Here is a 15,242-nt window from a genome sequence, read left to right on the forward strand (position 1 = left end):
GGACTCTTGCAAATTTTAGGCAGGCTCATATGAGAGGAGCTTTTATGGCTTCGACACATTCTATCTTCGATACTCCACTTTGGCAGAAAAAATGAAATGCAAAGATACAGAATGGGTGACGCCTGGCTCGAGAGCAGTACGTGTGAAAAAGATCTTGGAGTCCTCGTGGACAACAAGTTAAACATGAGCCAACAATGTGATGTGGCGGCAAAAAAAGCCAATGGGATTTTGGCCTGCATCAATAGGAGCATAGTGTCTAGATCTAAGGAAGTAATGCTACCCCTCTATTCTGCTTTGGTTAGACCACATCTGGAATATTGTGTCCAATTCTGGGCACCACAATTCAAGAGAGATATTGACAAGCTGGAATGTGTCCAGAGGAGGGCGACTAAAATGATCAAGGGTCTGGAGAACAAGCCCTATGAGGAGCGGCTTAGGGAACTGGGCATGTTTAGCCTGAAGAAGAGAAGGCTGAGAGGAGACATGATAGCCATGTATAAATATGTGAGAGGAAGCCACAGGGAGGAGGGAGCAAGCTTGTTTTCTGCTTCCTTGGAGACTAGGACGCGGAACAATGGCTTCAAACTACAAGAGAGGAGATTCCATCTGAACATTAGGAAGAACTTCCTGACTGTGAGAGCCGTTCAGCAGTGGAACTCTCTGCCCCGGAGTGTGGTGGAGGCTCCTTCTTTGGAAGCTTTTAAGCAGAGGCTGGATGTCCATCTGTCAGGGGTGATTTGAATGCAATATTCCTGCTTCTTGGCAGGGGGTTGGACTGGATGGCCCATGAGGTCTCTTCCAACTCTTTGATTCTATGATTCTATGATTCTATCTGTGTTATTTGGTGCACTTCACTGAATGAGCGCCACCTCCTAAAGTAGATAATCATAGGTCTTTTTTCTGGGTAGTTTGTGGATTACATGTTGATTAGCAGGTGTGTTCTAAACAGAGGTGATGGGACTTAATATTAAAATATCTGGGAGCTGTTAGAGGAGTTTTGCTGTAAATCTATCGCCGACCTCTACCTTAATGGAAGGCTGTTCGAAGGAAATTAATGGAGTCCTATGTTTTCTTTAGACTTGTGTGTCACAACAGCACTATAAATTGGTTTTGAAATAAAATGCCAAAGTGAATTGTATTTCAGGGAGGCATAATTGAAAGCCAGGTATTTTAAAAGCCTATTAGCTATAAATAACAAGGGTCTAATGAAGTAATCGTTATTGATAATACATGGTAAGTGACTCTAATGGCCTGTTGAGCTCTTTCGCAAAAGTGAACAGATAGGAGGCCATCGCATCCATCTCTAAGGTGTAAATGTCTGTTTTTCTATGACCTGTAAAGGTACAGTTTGCGCAGCCCTTATCCATAATGTTTGGGACCTAAAGTACTTTGGATTTTTGATGTTTTTTTGGATTTTTGCATACCTGCATTTGTATATCAGACATGCCCCAATGCTGGCAGTCTTTAGGAGGAGCCTGAAAACGTGGTTGTTCCAGTATGTCTTCCCAGAATAAGGAAACTCCTGGCAATATGTCCCTAAATGCACTTTTTAATGATCTAGGATTGTCTGCATGCTCTATCCCTCTCCAAAATTTCTGTCCTGTTTATATGTCACTGGTCACGCCCAGCATTATTTTTTAAATTTTTAATTAATACATTGGCCCTGCCATAGGTTTTTAAACGTCGCTGTGTTATTGTTAATGTTTATTGCTATTTTCTGTTTATGAGTTTATTTATTGTTTGTATACTATTGCTATTGTTTTTGTTGTTGTGTTGTGGGCTTGGCCTCATGTAAGCCGCACCGAGTCTCTTGGGGAGATGGTAGCGGGGTACAAATAAAGCATTATTATTATTATTATTATTTGAAACTGAAGTCTAAACATGAATATTAATTGTTTCACATACACCTTATACACATAACCTGGAGGTGGCTTTATACAATATTCTAAAATCATTTCAAGCATGGAACATAATTTTTATACTTTGAACCACCTGAAAGCCAATTACTGTCCCATCCATTCATATGCACAGTTTTGGAGTATGAAATATTTCGTATTTCCAGAAATACCTTTGCTGGATGCCCTAAATAGAGAGGAGGAGGAAACAGGGATCTAAGTATCAAAATATTTTCCAAGTATCTAATGCTAGATAACATATACAGGTGTGAGTAAGGTCACTGTTGAAGGGGTTGTCACTTGAAATAGACGTATATGCTCTTGTTCCTTGAATAGTTCTGCAGAAGTGGGGAGTTCTGGAACTCGCTCCCCAGGGAGATTAGACAGGCACCCATCCTGGCAGACTTTAGAAAAAGTTTAAAAACTTGGCTTTTCCAGTGTGCTTTTGGGTATTGAAAAATCAATTTCCATGCCATATCCCCTCCCAGGACCAAATTTGTGTCTCTGATGCTCTTCATCTTATCCTTTGGTTGAAGATTAACTCTACTGCCATCTTGTCTGAGTCTCCCACTAGTCATAGCACTTTCTATCCATCTCACCCATGGGTTTTATCCATTTTTACCCATTGCATTTGGCCTAGCTCACTTTGTTTAATTCTATTACCATTTTATCCTTTGTTTTTATTATTGTTTTCTTATTTTCATTTCATTGCTATATTATTATTAAGCATTATATGTGATGTTATTGTTTGTTTTATATGTCTTTTTGCTTTTTTGAAATTGTTTGGGCTTGGCCTCATGTTAGCCTCCCCGAGTCCCTTCAGGGAGATGGTGGCAGGGTATAAATAAAGTTGTTTATTATTATTATTATTATTATTATTATTATTACTATTACAACAAGATGAGTCCACAGTAGATAAGATCACTTTGCTGGCTGTTGTTTTGGATCACACGTTGGACACTTCCCAAGTGTCTAGAACTGTGTGATGTATCGGCGAATAATGCATGAGGATCCCAGTAGGGTGGCCTTTTCCAGTTGACAGGTGGTAATTTTTGTCAGCGCTGATTGTGTTTAAGTGCAGGCCAAGGTCTTTAGGCTGCACCCAGTGCGCCAATCACCACTGGGACCACCTTGACTGGCTTGTGCCAGAGTCTTTGCAGTTCAATCTTTAAATCCTCGTATTGTGTCAGCTTTTCCAGTTGTTTCTCTTCAATCCTGCTATCACCTGGGATTGTAACATCGACAATTCATACTTATTATTATTATTATTATTATTATTAATGTGTTGCTTGCATCAACTCTTTCCCCTTTACCGGTTGTGTAAAAATGGGATTTCAATGAGACAAGCAAGATGTTCTGAAATCCCTTCTTCTACACAACCATTCAGATAGGGATCCGCAACTGCAGACACATCTGGGACCATTTTCTTTCTTCCGCTCATCTTTGGTATCTATAGTCTTTAGACACTTGAATCCCTCTTTTGACATCCTGATGGATCTGCCCATTTTTTGAAATTAAGATGCAGTAAACCCATTTTTAAAGAACGGCAGCAACAACATACACTTCTGTCAAAGAAGCTAGACATCTGTTTGTAACAGTATATGAGAGCTTGCTGACCAAGTAACTCTGAAACCATGTGATACCATCTTGAGTACTGTTTGAGTAACATTTGCCCTCAAACCACTGTCTGGACAATAAAGGATCTTTTGAGAATACAGAAAAGGTATTATTAATATTATTATTGATTATACTCTGCTTTGGGCCCCCTGGTGGTGCAGTGGGTTAAACAGCTGAGCTGCTGAATTTGCTGACCAAAAGGTTGGGAGTTCGAATTTGGGGACTGGAGTGAGCTCCTGCAGTTAGCCCCAGCTTCTGCCAACTTAGCAGTTCAAATACACGAAGTTTTAGTAGATCAATAGGTACTGCTTTTGTGGGAAGATAATAGTGCTCCATGCAGTCATACTGGCCATATGACCTTGGAGGTGTCTATGGACAACACTGGCTCTTCGACTTAGAAGTTGAGATGAGCATAACCCCCCCCCCCCAGAGTTGGACACGACTAGGCTTAATGTCAGGAGAAACCTTTATCTTTACCTATACCCTGCTTTATATCTCTTGCAGGAGTCTCAAAGTAGCTTAACATAAAAACATGAGCATACAATTTAAAATACATAAATAAAGCAGGATTAAATATAAACAGTATTTTAAAAATCCAAGTTAAAAACCATTAAAACATATCAAAACATATTCAACATCCCCTTAACTGATCTTAAAACCTTTATCTTTGAAAACCTGTCTGAATAAGACACCCCCCCCCCCCCCCCATAAATAAAAATTGAGGCATGGAAATCAACAAATGTAACTCCAAAGCTTTGCAGCAACTGTAAATGACAATTACCCTGATTATAATTAATAATTATAATAATGTATAATTAACTGTTCCGCTTGCTGTAGGTAGTTGTTTCCACGATATAATTCCATAATTGACATGTCAATATTTCCTTCTCTTGCAGACAAACACCATGTGAATGGAAACACTTTGTTTGAACCTTTTCCTGAGGGAATGCATATGGCACTATTTGGTAAGTAAAGCGACAGTCTTAAACCCCATGACCATTCAAATCACTGGGATTAGACATACATGTTAAAAGCAGTCAACTAGGAGTAACTGAAACACAGTCTATCTGAAAGCAGCAAAAAAGGTTACTTGCTTGATGGAAAAGTCCTCAGATATTGGTAGAATCTAGTAAGGAACGCATTGTCTAAGATTTTTGAGCAAGTTGCTTATGTGATATTGATCAAAGAAAAAGCCTCTTCACTCATTGCCACAAAGTGTGGTTGGGTAAGTCGGTTAGGTCAACCGAGTTTAGAGAATAGGCAAATGGGTATAAGAGAGGAAGTGCCTTGGCCCCAAACTGTAAAAGTCTTCTTCCAGTCAATTGAAGATGCTTAATTGGAATATGTCTAGAGAAGGGCAACCAAAGTGATAAAAGGTCCACAATCCAAGCCTTATGAAATGCAGTTTTTAGGGAGATGGGTGTGCTTGGCTTGGATAAAATATAAATATTTGTAAATATTTGTAAAGATGTCATTCATGCTGAGGAGGGAGAAAATTTGTTTTTTGCTGCTCCAGAGTTTAAGTTTAAATTAGAGTGAAAGAGATTCCACCTAGACATTAGAAGAAAATTCCTGACTGAAAGAGCTGCTCAACAATGGAATACATTGCCTGGGAATGAGGTGGAACCTCCTTCTCTGGAGTGTTTTAAACGGGGGCTGGTCATTTTTTGGGAGCCCTTGGTTCGTGTCTCACTGCGGTGTGTAGGACTAGATGGCTCTTGTAGTATGTTCTAGTGCAATAGTTCTGTGATTCTATGCTCTTACAACAATTGAAATGAGCAAAGGTGAGTAACAAATCGTATAAATTGTTGTAGTTCAGTCTTTGATTGTGCCTACACCTGATCACTCTGGGGATTCTGGATCTGCAAGCCAGCAGGAAAGCCAACAAGAGATTTTAAGCCCTGAAAATGAGCGGTCTGTGTCTGAAGGCCACATTCCTGAAAAGCAGTTTGCTAGTGAAGCAGGGTCACAAACAGATCTGAGCTCAGAGGATGAAAATGAAAGTCCAGGTGGACAGACTAATGAGCAGTTAGATAGGAGATTTACATTTCGTCAGCATAGGGCTTCTCAGGAGAGTGGATGAAGGTCAAAACTAGTCATAGCACTTTCTATCCATCTCAGCAAAGAAGTCCTTATCAGTTTCCAGGGGAGAAGGCATGATTTTCTCTCTATTCGCTAGCCCAGCAGATGGGTCTGTTAGTCCAGGTGGGTGAATGAATATAGATATCTTGAGTTGCTCTTCAAAAACAGCCTTAATACAATGTTGAAAGTAAAAGAAAAATGCTTTACTTCAACAAAGACAAAGGATAAGCAAATGCAGTTGAAAAATACAAAAGAAAGCAAGGAAGCCTTAATGCAGGCACAAATTAAAGTCTCTTACAAAGTCCCAATATAAACAGCAGTCTTCCATCAGACAACAGACAATGATCACTAAGTCCTTAGCAGCAGACACAAAGCAGATTCAATTGGAGTGAAAACCTCGGCATCAGAGTCGTTACCAGCAAAAGCTGCCTACTCCTGCTTCTGATTTATAGCCCTGAACGCAGGAGATGCTAGGGTGTCTCCCAATTAGCTCAACGTTTTTAGCAGCTACCCTAGCTGAACGCCACTGGTGCTCTGTTTCCTTTCGTTTCTCTAGAAATGTGGGCAATTGCAAAACCTCATTGTCTGATACTTCTTCTCCCTCCAATTCCTGAGCACTTCCCTGCTCCCCTTCCTCTTCCGAAGATGAGGAATCCTTAACAATAGATCTGTTGTCAAGTCAAGGGATTTCTAGTTTCATGTTTCCTTTTGTTCATATCTCATGATTCCAAGTTTTGGTTTCTTACACTATTTTGCTGAATTGCATTCTTCAATAAACTGCTTTGTTATTTTTCCTTGGACTGGAGTGTCTGTTAAGTACAGAGGTGGTTCCCAGACTTGGAGTACAACAGAAATAATTATTTGGCACAATGGCATTATTTAGAATTAGCTACATATCACAACTTCACCAAACAGATAATAATGTCAGGCATTTGATGGATCGCCAGAGTCGAAAATGCTGTTTATTGTACCTCTAGGTACAGCTGTGTGTCAAGCCAGAGTGACAGCGGTTTTGGCCTAGGAAGCAACCAGGTACTTCGAAGCAGCTAAGACAAAAAATTTTTTAAAGTGCCCAAGTGATTCTGGTGTTCAGTTCTTCGGAATTTGCTAAGCAAAAACCATTTCTAGCTTTTGAGGCCAAATATGTCTTTCATATACCATCAGATAAACGCGCTATCAATCTCTGGGTGCATAATTATTTACTCCAGTACAAAGAGAAAGCAAAGGGTTTCAATGAAAAATGCTTCCATTTTTGATGTGACATATTTTCGCTTTGCACTAGACAAATGGTTACATGAGGCTTGGAGAAACAAAGGAGCCAGGGCTCCAAATGCCTTCGAAACACTTGTGGCCACGGTGACATTACCCAAGGACACTCTTTGAAGTACGCTGTGCAACAATAAAGGGAACTGTCCTTGATTGAAGGAGCATTAACATTCTCTTATTTCAAAGGACTGCGTATTTATCTTTATCCACTTTTCCCTCCATTTTTGTTCCTGGAGAAAAAGGGAATGCAGCTGTAAACCTCAGGGGTTGCATGTCCTCCAAGACTTTGTTGGTCATGTTTATATCCTCTTTTATGATCTGTTCTTGAGGTACTACAATTTGTATTTTTCAGTCTGACATACTGTATTTCACATTTATTTTTCATCTACTCAGCTTGGGGCTTCTTCATAATGCATATTTAGTTTGATCTGATGCATACTGAGTTGCTTTTCAAAAGAGACTTTTTTGATTTGAAGGAGTATAATACTTGAAAAGTATGATATTCTTTTAATTTGTTTTAGTCTTTCTCTTGCAATAGCTGTAGGAGCAGAGCACCCCATTGGGCTCAAGGCCAGGGATAAATAAATAGCTAAATGAAAAGAGATTTTGCACGGTGCAGTGATTTTAGTGTTGGTGTAAGACCAGGGTTGGAATCCCATTCTGACATTCTGTCAGTCTCAGAGGAAGGTAAAGTAAACCCACTCTGAACAAATTTTGGCAAGGAAACCTTGTGATAGGTTTGCCATAGAGCCATCATAGTTCATAAATGACTGGAAGGCACACAACAATAAAATATATTATGTTTCCTCATTTGAAGCATCAGGGATATTTTCAAATAAGAAGATGAACAATCTATAATCTGGAGGTTTATTCTAGTAACATTTTGTATAAAAAGCTTGATGGGGTCTGGAAAGATTTTTCTCTCAGTTCAGATCTCATGTTTCTCTTTCTGCACCCACTTGTCTGTACCACATTCCATTATTGTTGTTGTTGTTGTTGTTGTTGTTGTTGTTGTTTTACTAACACAAAAACACAGTATGACACAACAAACAGTTGTTGTTATTTTACTAACACGAAAACACACTATGACACAACAAACAAAATATATATGCTGCATTTCGTATCACAAAATCACAAGTTGAACACTTCCCAAGTGTTTAGGACTTTGTGATGTATTATTATTATTTGATACACAACAAAATTAGTACACAGCAAACAAGATCACTATGCTGCCTGTTGTATTGGATCACACGTAGGACACTGCCCAAGTGTCTAGGATGTATCGGCGAATAATGCGTGCGAATAATGTGTGCAGTAGGGTGGCCTTTTGCAGTTGACAGATAGTAATTTTGTCAGCACCAATTGTGTTTAAATGCCAGCCAAGGTCTTTAGGCACTGCACCCAGTGTACCGATCACCACTGGGACCACCTTGACTGGCTTGTGCCAGAGTCTTTGCAGTTCAATCTTTAAATCCTCATGTCAGATTTTCCAGTTGTTTCTCTTCAATCCTACTGTTGCCTGGGATTGCAACATCAACGATCAATACTTGTTTTTTTAACATAATCGTGAGGTCATAATCGTGTGCTCCAAAACTCTGTCAGTTTGAATTCGAAAGTCCCAGAGTAGTTTGACGTGTTCATTTTCTGTAACTTTTTCTGGCTTGTGATCCCACCAGTTCTTTGTCGCAGGCAGATGGTCTTTGTGGCACAAGTTCCAATGAACCATCTGAGCAACGGTGTTATGCCTCTGCTTGTAGTCTGTCTGCACGATATTCTTGCAGCAGCTGAGGATGTGATCTATTGTTTCATCTGCTTATTATTATTATTATTATTATTATTATTATTATGTTTATTTATACCCCACTTTTTCCTCTCCACAAGGAGACTCATAGTGACTTACATTAAAAGCATTTCAATACAGTTTAAAATATGTTGGTGCACAAGTTTTAATTGTGGAAAGGATCTCCCAGCCACCACCACCAAGACCTGGGCCTCCAGATTCAGTGTGGAGTCCAGGAGGACCCCAAACTGTGGACCTGTGTCTTCAGGGGGAGTGTGACCCCATCCAGCATAGGCTGGATCCTTATTCCCTCTTCTGTCTTCTGACTGACCAGGAGCATTTTTGTCTTGTTTCCATTTGTTTGCCTTCACCCAGTCCATTACTGATGACAGACACTGGTTTGGGGTCAGAACAGCTTCCTTGGCTTTAAGTGGAAAGGAATAGTAGAGTTGGGTGTCATCCGCATATAGGTAGTGCCCTACTCCAAAACCCCAGATGACCTCTCCCAGTGGTTTCATGTAGATGTTATTTATTTATTTAGAACATTTCTACCCCGCCCTTCTCAACCCCTGGGGGGACTCAGGGCGGCTTACAATTGGCAATAATTCAATGCCGCATCATAAAATACAGAATAACAAATATAACAATTAAACATGAACATTAATAAATAAAGATTAAAACAGTATACTTACACTCTGATTAGCTATTGCCCGTCTGGTGGCTGTTTAGCTAGCCATCTACTAATGATTACTCCGCTTAACTTATCCAAATCCTCTTCCATGCCATAGTCAACATTATCAATTGTCCTTTAACCTGATTGCCCGAAGGCCTGGTCCCATAGCCACGTTTTAACCTTTTTTTCTAAAGGTGAGGAGGGATGACGATGACCTAATTTCCCCGGGGAGCAAATTCCACAGACGGAGGCCACCACCAAGAAGGCCCTGTCCCTCGTCCCCGTTCTGCCCTCATGTTAAACAGCATGAGGGCAAAACGGAACCCTGAGGAACCCTAGGAGTTCCCCGACACCACCTCCTAGGTATGGCTTTCCAGGAAGGACCAGTGTCATTGTAAAACAGTGCCTCCCAGTCCCATCCTGGAGAGGCGGCCCAGAAGGATACTATGTATCCTACCCTCGGTAGGGAAAGCTGCCGAGGAGTCCAGGAGAACCACAGGGGCACACTCCTCCTAGAATCATAGAATCAAAGAGTTGGAAGAAACCTCATGGGCCATCCAGTCCAACCCCCTGCCAAGAAACAGGAATATTGCATTCAAATCACCCTTGACAGATGGCCATCCAGCCTCTGTTTAAAAGCTTCCAAAGAAGGAGCCTCCACCACACTCTGGGGCAGAGAGTTCCACTGCTTAACGGCTCTCACAGTCAGGAAGTTCTTCCTAATGTTCAGATGGAATCTCCTCTCTTGTAGTTTGAAGCCATTGTTCCGCGTCCTAGTCTCCAGGGAAGCAGAAAACAAGCTTGCTCCCTCCTCTCTGTGGCTTCCTCTTACATATTTATACATGGCTATCACATCTCCTCTCAGCCTTCTCTTCTTCAGGCTAAACATGCCCAGCTCCTTAAGCCGCTCCTCAGAGGGCTTGTTCTCCAGACCCTTGATCATTTTAGTCGCCCTCCTCTGGACACATTCCAGCTTGTCAATATCTCTCTTGAATTGTGGTGCCCAGAATTGGACACAATATTCCAGGTGTGGTCTAACCAAAGCAGAATAGAGCATGGGTAGCATTACTTGTCTTCCTGTCTAGCTCTTTATCGAAATCATCCACCATGGCGACCAGACCTGTCTCTGTTCCATAGCCAGGCCTGAAACAAAATTAAAATGGATCTAGATAATCTATTTTGTCCAGAAATCCCTGGAGTTGGGAGGCCACCAAATGCTCCAAGAAAGGGGAGGTTGGACACTGGCTGATAATGATCTGTTATAGAGGGGTTCAGGGATGACTTTTTAAATAGAGATTTTACTACAGTCTCCTTTAGGCAAGTTGGAATTCTGCCTTGTTCCAAGGAGACATTGACTATAACCTTCACTCACTCGGTCAGTCCCCCTCTGGCCTGTTTCGTCAGCCAGGAAGGGCAAGGATCTAAAATCCCAAGAATCTTCTCCACATCCGCAGGCTGAATAAATGCCTTTCTAATTTTCTAATTTTTCTTTCTAATGAGCAAGGTGCTTAGCTGGATCAAGGCATCAAAAGTTACTTCTTTACATGCTTTCTCCTTCATTCTTATCCATGAGGCATATCAAAATCCACAGTGTTGGTCTCAAAACCTGTCCTCAAACTATGCATGAGGTCAATATATATTTAAATTAGTATATGCAGTAAAATAGTTTAATAACGAATTTTAGAATGACTAAAAGCAGACAAAAGTTTTAAAAACTAAGTAAAATGTGTCTGATATAAAATATGCTTTGAATCTCCAGGATGCACCGAAGAATACTTTGCTGAGTCTACAGGTTTTCCGCAATCTCTGTTTGATACTCTCTAGAGATCTGCTAAAGACAGTACTGAGATAGATGGACAAGTGCTCTTACTTTTGTATAAATCAACTTCCTGTGTTCTCATTTGAAAAGCTGTGGCTCAGCAAGAGAGTACATGCTTCCCATGCAAATATTGCACCAGGGAGACAAGTCTAACAGATGGCTTCCGCAATATCCGATGTACGTCTTGGCATCCACGGTGTGCACTTTTCATTTACACAGAGAGTGAACCATCTATATATATATAAATGTTCTCTACGTAATGAGTACCCTAAAAACAAAAGAACCAATGAACGAAATCACACCAAATTTGGCAACAAAACGTTTCACAACACAAGGAATGACCATCACTCAAAAAATTATGATTTTGTCATTTGGGAGTTGTAGTTGCTGGGATTTATAGTTCACCTACGATCAAAGAGCATTCTGAACTCCACCAACGACCGAATTGAACCAAACTTGGCACACAGTTCTCCCATGACCAACAGAAAATACTGAAAGGGTTTGGTGGGCAGTGTCCTTTGGTTTTGGAGTTGTAGTTCACTTTGGAGTTGTAGTTCACTGTGGACTCAAACAATGATGGATCTGGACCAAACTCTACACAAATACTCAATATGCCCAAATGTGAACACTGGTGGAGTTTGGGGGAAATAGAATCTCAACATTTGGGAGTTGTAGTTGCTGGGATTTATAGTTCACCTACAATCACAGAGCATTCTGAACCCCACCGACGATAGAATTGGGCCAAACCTCCCACACAGAAAGCCCATGACTACCAGAATGGGCCACAGCAACGCGTGGCAGGGGACAGCTAGTCTAGGTATATCACATGGTCTGGATAAACAAACTTGGGTTCATCCCTCGATGATGATGATGATGATGATGATGATGATGATGATGATGATGATAATCTTTATTATTAGACCACCCTATCTCCCCAGGGGGACTCAGGGCGGTTTACACATATAGAGGCAAACATTCAATGCCCAACATATAGCAAAACATTATGGCAATAGAACATAATACAAAATAATAACAGCGTTATACTAATCAAAATAAAATTAAATATCAAAAGAAAGACATAGAACAGCTAATCAATAAATCAATAGGTGTTAACCTATAAAGCCCTAAATGACTCTGGCCCTGTTTACCTCTCTGAACGTATTCTCCCCTAAGAACCATCAAGATTATTAAGATCGTCTGGAGAGGCCCTGCTCTCGGTCCCACTGGCCTCGCAAGCGTGCCTGGTGGGGACGAGGGACAGGGCCTGCTCGGTGGTGGCCCCTCGACTCTGGAACTCTCTCCCATTGGAGATCAGAACCGCCCTTTCTATCCTGACATTTAGGAAACAGGTGAAGACGTGGTTATGGAGACAGGCATTCGATGAATGAGCCAACACCCTGAGATATGGATGGAGGATGATGAACAACGATTTTAGTGTGACGACTGACCATTGTAGTTATTGTATGTAATTGCTGTTTTAATGTTTTACTGTAATATGAATTATGATGTTTTATTGACTGTATGTGATATTATGGTTGGAAACCAGTCTGAGTCCCTCAAGAGAGGTGAGAAGGTTGGTATACAAAACTTTTAAATAAATAAATAAATAAATAATAAATACAATTTAAAAACATAGACATCAATAAGACATCTAGCATAGTTAACTAAAAATTGGTGAAATATTGGCTGTTATAGTTGTTACTAACTGTATCATACTGACCACACAGTACAGATAAGTCAGCCTGCTTTCCAATTGCGTTGCTAAAGTGAAGGCATTGATTTTTATATGATTTTAAAGCTCCTTGTACGGTTTTTAATTTTGTTTTAAATGTTTTAAAGTGTATATTGTTAAGGCATCAAATGGCTGCCTGGTTGTAGACCGCCTTGAGTTACCTTCAGGTTCGAGAAAGGCAGGATAGAAATATCGTAAATAAATAAATAAATGTGGTGGAGGCTCCTTCTTTGGGGGCTTTTAAGCAGAGGCTAGATGGCCATCTGTCAGGGGTGCTTTGTATGCAGTTTTCTTGCTTTTTGGCAGGGGGTTGGACTGGATAGCCCACGAGGTCTCTCCCAACTCTATGGTTCTATGATTCTGTGAATCTGTGAGGTAACCCTTGATGGATAAATGATAGTCACTAGTTGAAAATCTGTTATGTGTTCAGTGAAGAATGCTTAGGAATATTTTATGCAACTAGTTTCAGTGAAGAAGTATTTTACGCAAGTAGTTGTCCCTCCAGATTCGCACCTTTAACTATGAAATTTGATTATTCACATATTTGATTAAGTTTTTAGGAATCTGTTGGTCCTCCAGCAAAAATCTATGGCCAACTTTTGGCGGAAGTTGTGATGGAGGATCTAGAGATTACTAGACAGATGTTCTTTTCGGTGAAAAAAATAGTGATTTTTAAATAAGTGGGGTTTTATTGCTTCCACAATAGCCCCGTGCCCCTAGCTCCCATGGAAATGGAGGTCTTGCTGTTCATTCATCCTAGGATATTCAGTAATCTTAGAATCATAGAATCATAGAATCATAGAATCAAAGAGTTGGAAGAGACCTCATGGGCCATCCAGTCCAACCCCCTGCCAAGAAGCAGGAATATTGCATTCAAATCACCCCTGACAGATGGCCATCCAGCCTCTGTTTAAAAGCTTCTAAGGAAGGAGCCTCCACCACACTCCGGGGCAGTGAGTTCCACTGCTGAACGGCTCTCACAGTCAGGAAGTTCCTCCTCGTGTTCAGATGGAATCTCCTCTCTTGCACCTCTCAGTCTCTTGGATTCCTCCATCTGATAACATGCTTTTGTATTCCACTTTTCCTCCCTTCTAGAACCTGAGCCAGTTCATATAAACAATGGCAAAGATGCATTTTTGCGAAGCATGAATATTTCTTATGGGCAATTCTGTTGATTTCAATCAATAGCCAAGCTGTTAGGAAACAGCGAGCTTTCGGGTCTGAAATACAATTCCTCATGCTCTCTCCTCACTCTTCTGAGAAGTACAATTGTCATGATTCTGCCTCTTTGTTTTTTGGACGTTTTGGCCAGCGACAAAGATAAGAGCCGGACACAGTACATGACTTTAGTTTGAAGTTGGCTTCTGAAGTTTCAAAGGAAAGCCATGCCTTTGTGATCTGTTTGATGGCAGGCCTGCCTTTGTTCTGTTAAGTGAGCTTTTACAGAAACTTTGTAAATTGGACAAAGACAGCAGGCCGCTGTTCTGATTCACTTCCAGAGAAGACTTACAAAGAAAGGAAAGATGCAACTCAGGGTGTCAGATTGCATCCAGCTCAAAATAAGGACGAAGAGCATTTTCATGTTTGAAAACAAATAAATTCCGAATCCAGAAGATTTAGACTTTTCCCTCCCAACTTAAAAAGTTATACACAATGAGATTGGTCCTCGTTGAAATGGAAGGAAATGTGAACACGCGGACCCACAGCATATCTGTCTAACTCACTGCCTATTCCAGCTATTTATTTATTGTGTCAGGAGCAACCAGACAGTTGTATTACATTTTTAAGAAAACAAACAAACAGACAGACAAAACACAAAGTTTGCAAGCTTGGTAGTTGATTAAATGTCCTTTGACCAGTATCTGGCCACTTGGAGTGCCTCTGGTGTTGCTGCAAGAAGGTCCTCCAATGTGCATGTAGCAGGGCTCAGGTTGCATTGCAGCAGGTGGTCAGTGGTTTGCTCTTCTCCACACTCGCATGACGTGGATTTCACTTTGTGGCCCCATTCCAGCTGACAGTAACCCACTGGGGACTTGGAGTGGAGTCATTCTCAGGATCCCTGTTTAAGATTCTTCTCGCTGGCTAAGCTTAAAATCTAGAACTACCTGCAATTCAGATCATGTGCTCTTGGCATTGAACTGTGCTTATCTGAATGGGGAAGGAACAAATACAAGTTTATAGGTTTCTTCTTGTTCTCTCCCTCTCATAATGAACCTAAGGTGACCCTAACATGAAGTTTCATTTGGAGGAGGTTACCTTTGCCTTCCTCTGAGGCTGAGAGAGTGGTATTTGCCCAAGGCCAATCAATGAGAGTTTATGCTTGAGTGAGGATTCACATTTTGGTCTTCAGAGTCAAAATCCATTGCTAAAACTACGAC

General features: G+C 40.8%; 1 protein-coding gene across 2 annotated transcripts in view; it reads left to right on the forward strand.

Moving 5' to 3' along the window:
* Nucleotides 1–15,242, forward strand: part of MSRA (methionine sulfoxide reductase A) — a 240,116-nt gene that overhangs the window by 93,752 nt on the left and 131,122 nt on the right. For both annotated transcript variants that reach the window (XM_060754659.2, XM_060754660.2), the window contains exon 2: nt 4,409–4,477. In XM_060754659.2, the coding sequence (XP_060610642.2) occupies nt 4,409–4,477 (69 nt within the window). The remainder of the gene's footprint in view (nt 1–4,408; nt 4,478–15,242) is intronic.

The sequence above is a fragment of the Anolis sagrei genome, chromosome 1 (genome assembly GCF_037176765.1).
Source record: "Anolis sagrei isolate rAnoSag1 chromosome 1, rAnoSag1.mat, whole genome shotgun sequence".
In the NCBI taxonomy this organism is placed as follows: domain Eukaryota; kingdom Metazoa; phylum Chordata; class Lepidosauria; order Squamata; family Dactyloidae; genus Anolis; species Anolis sagrei.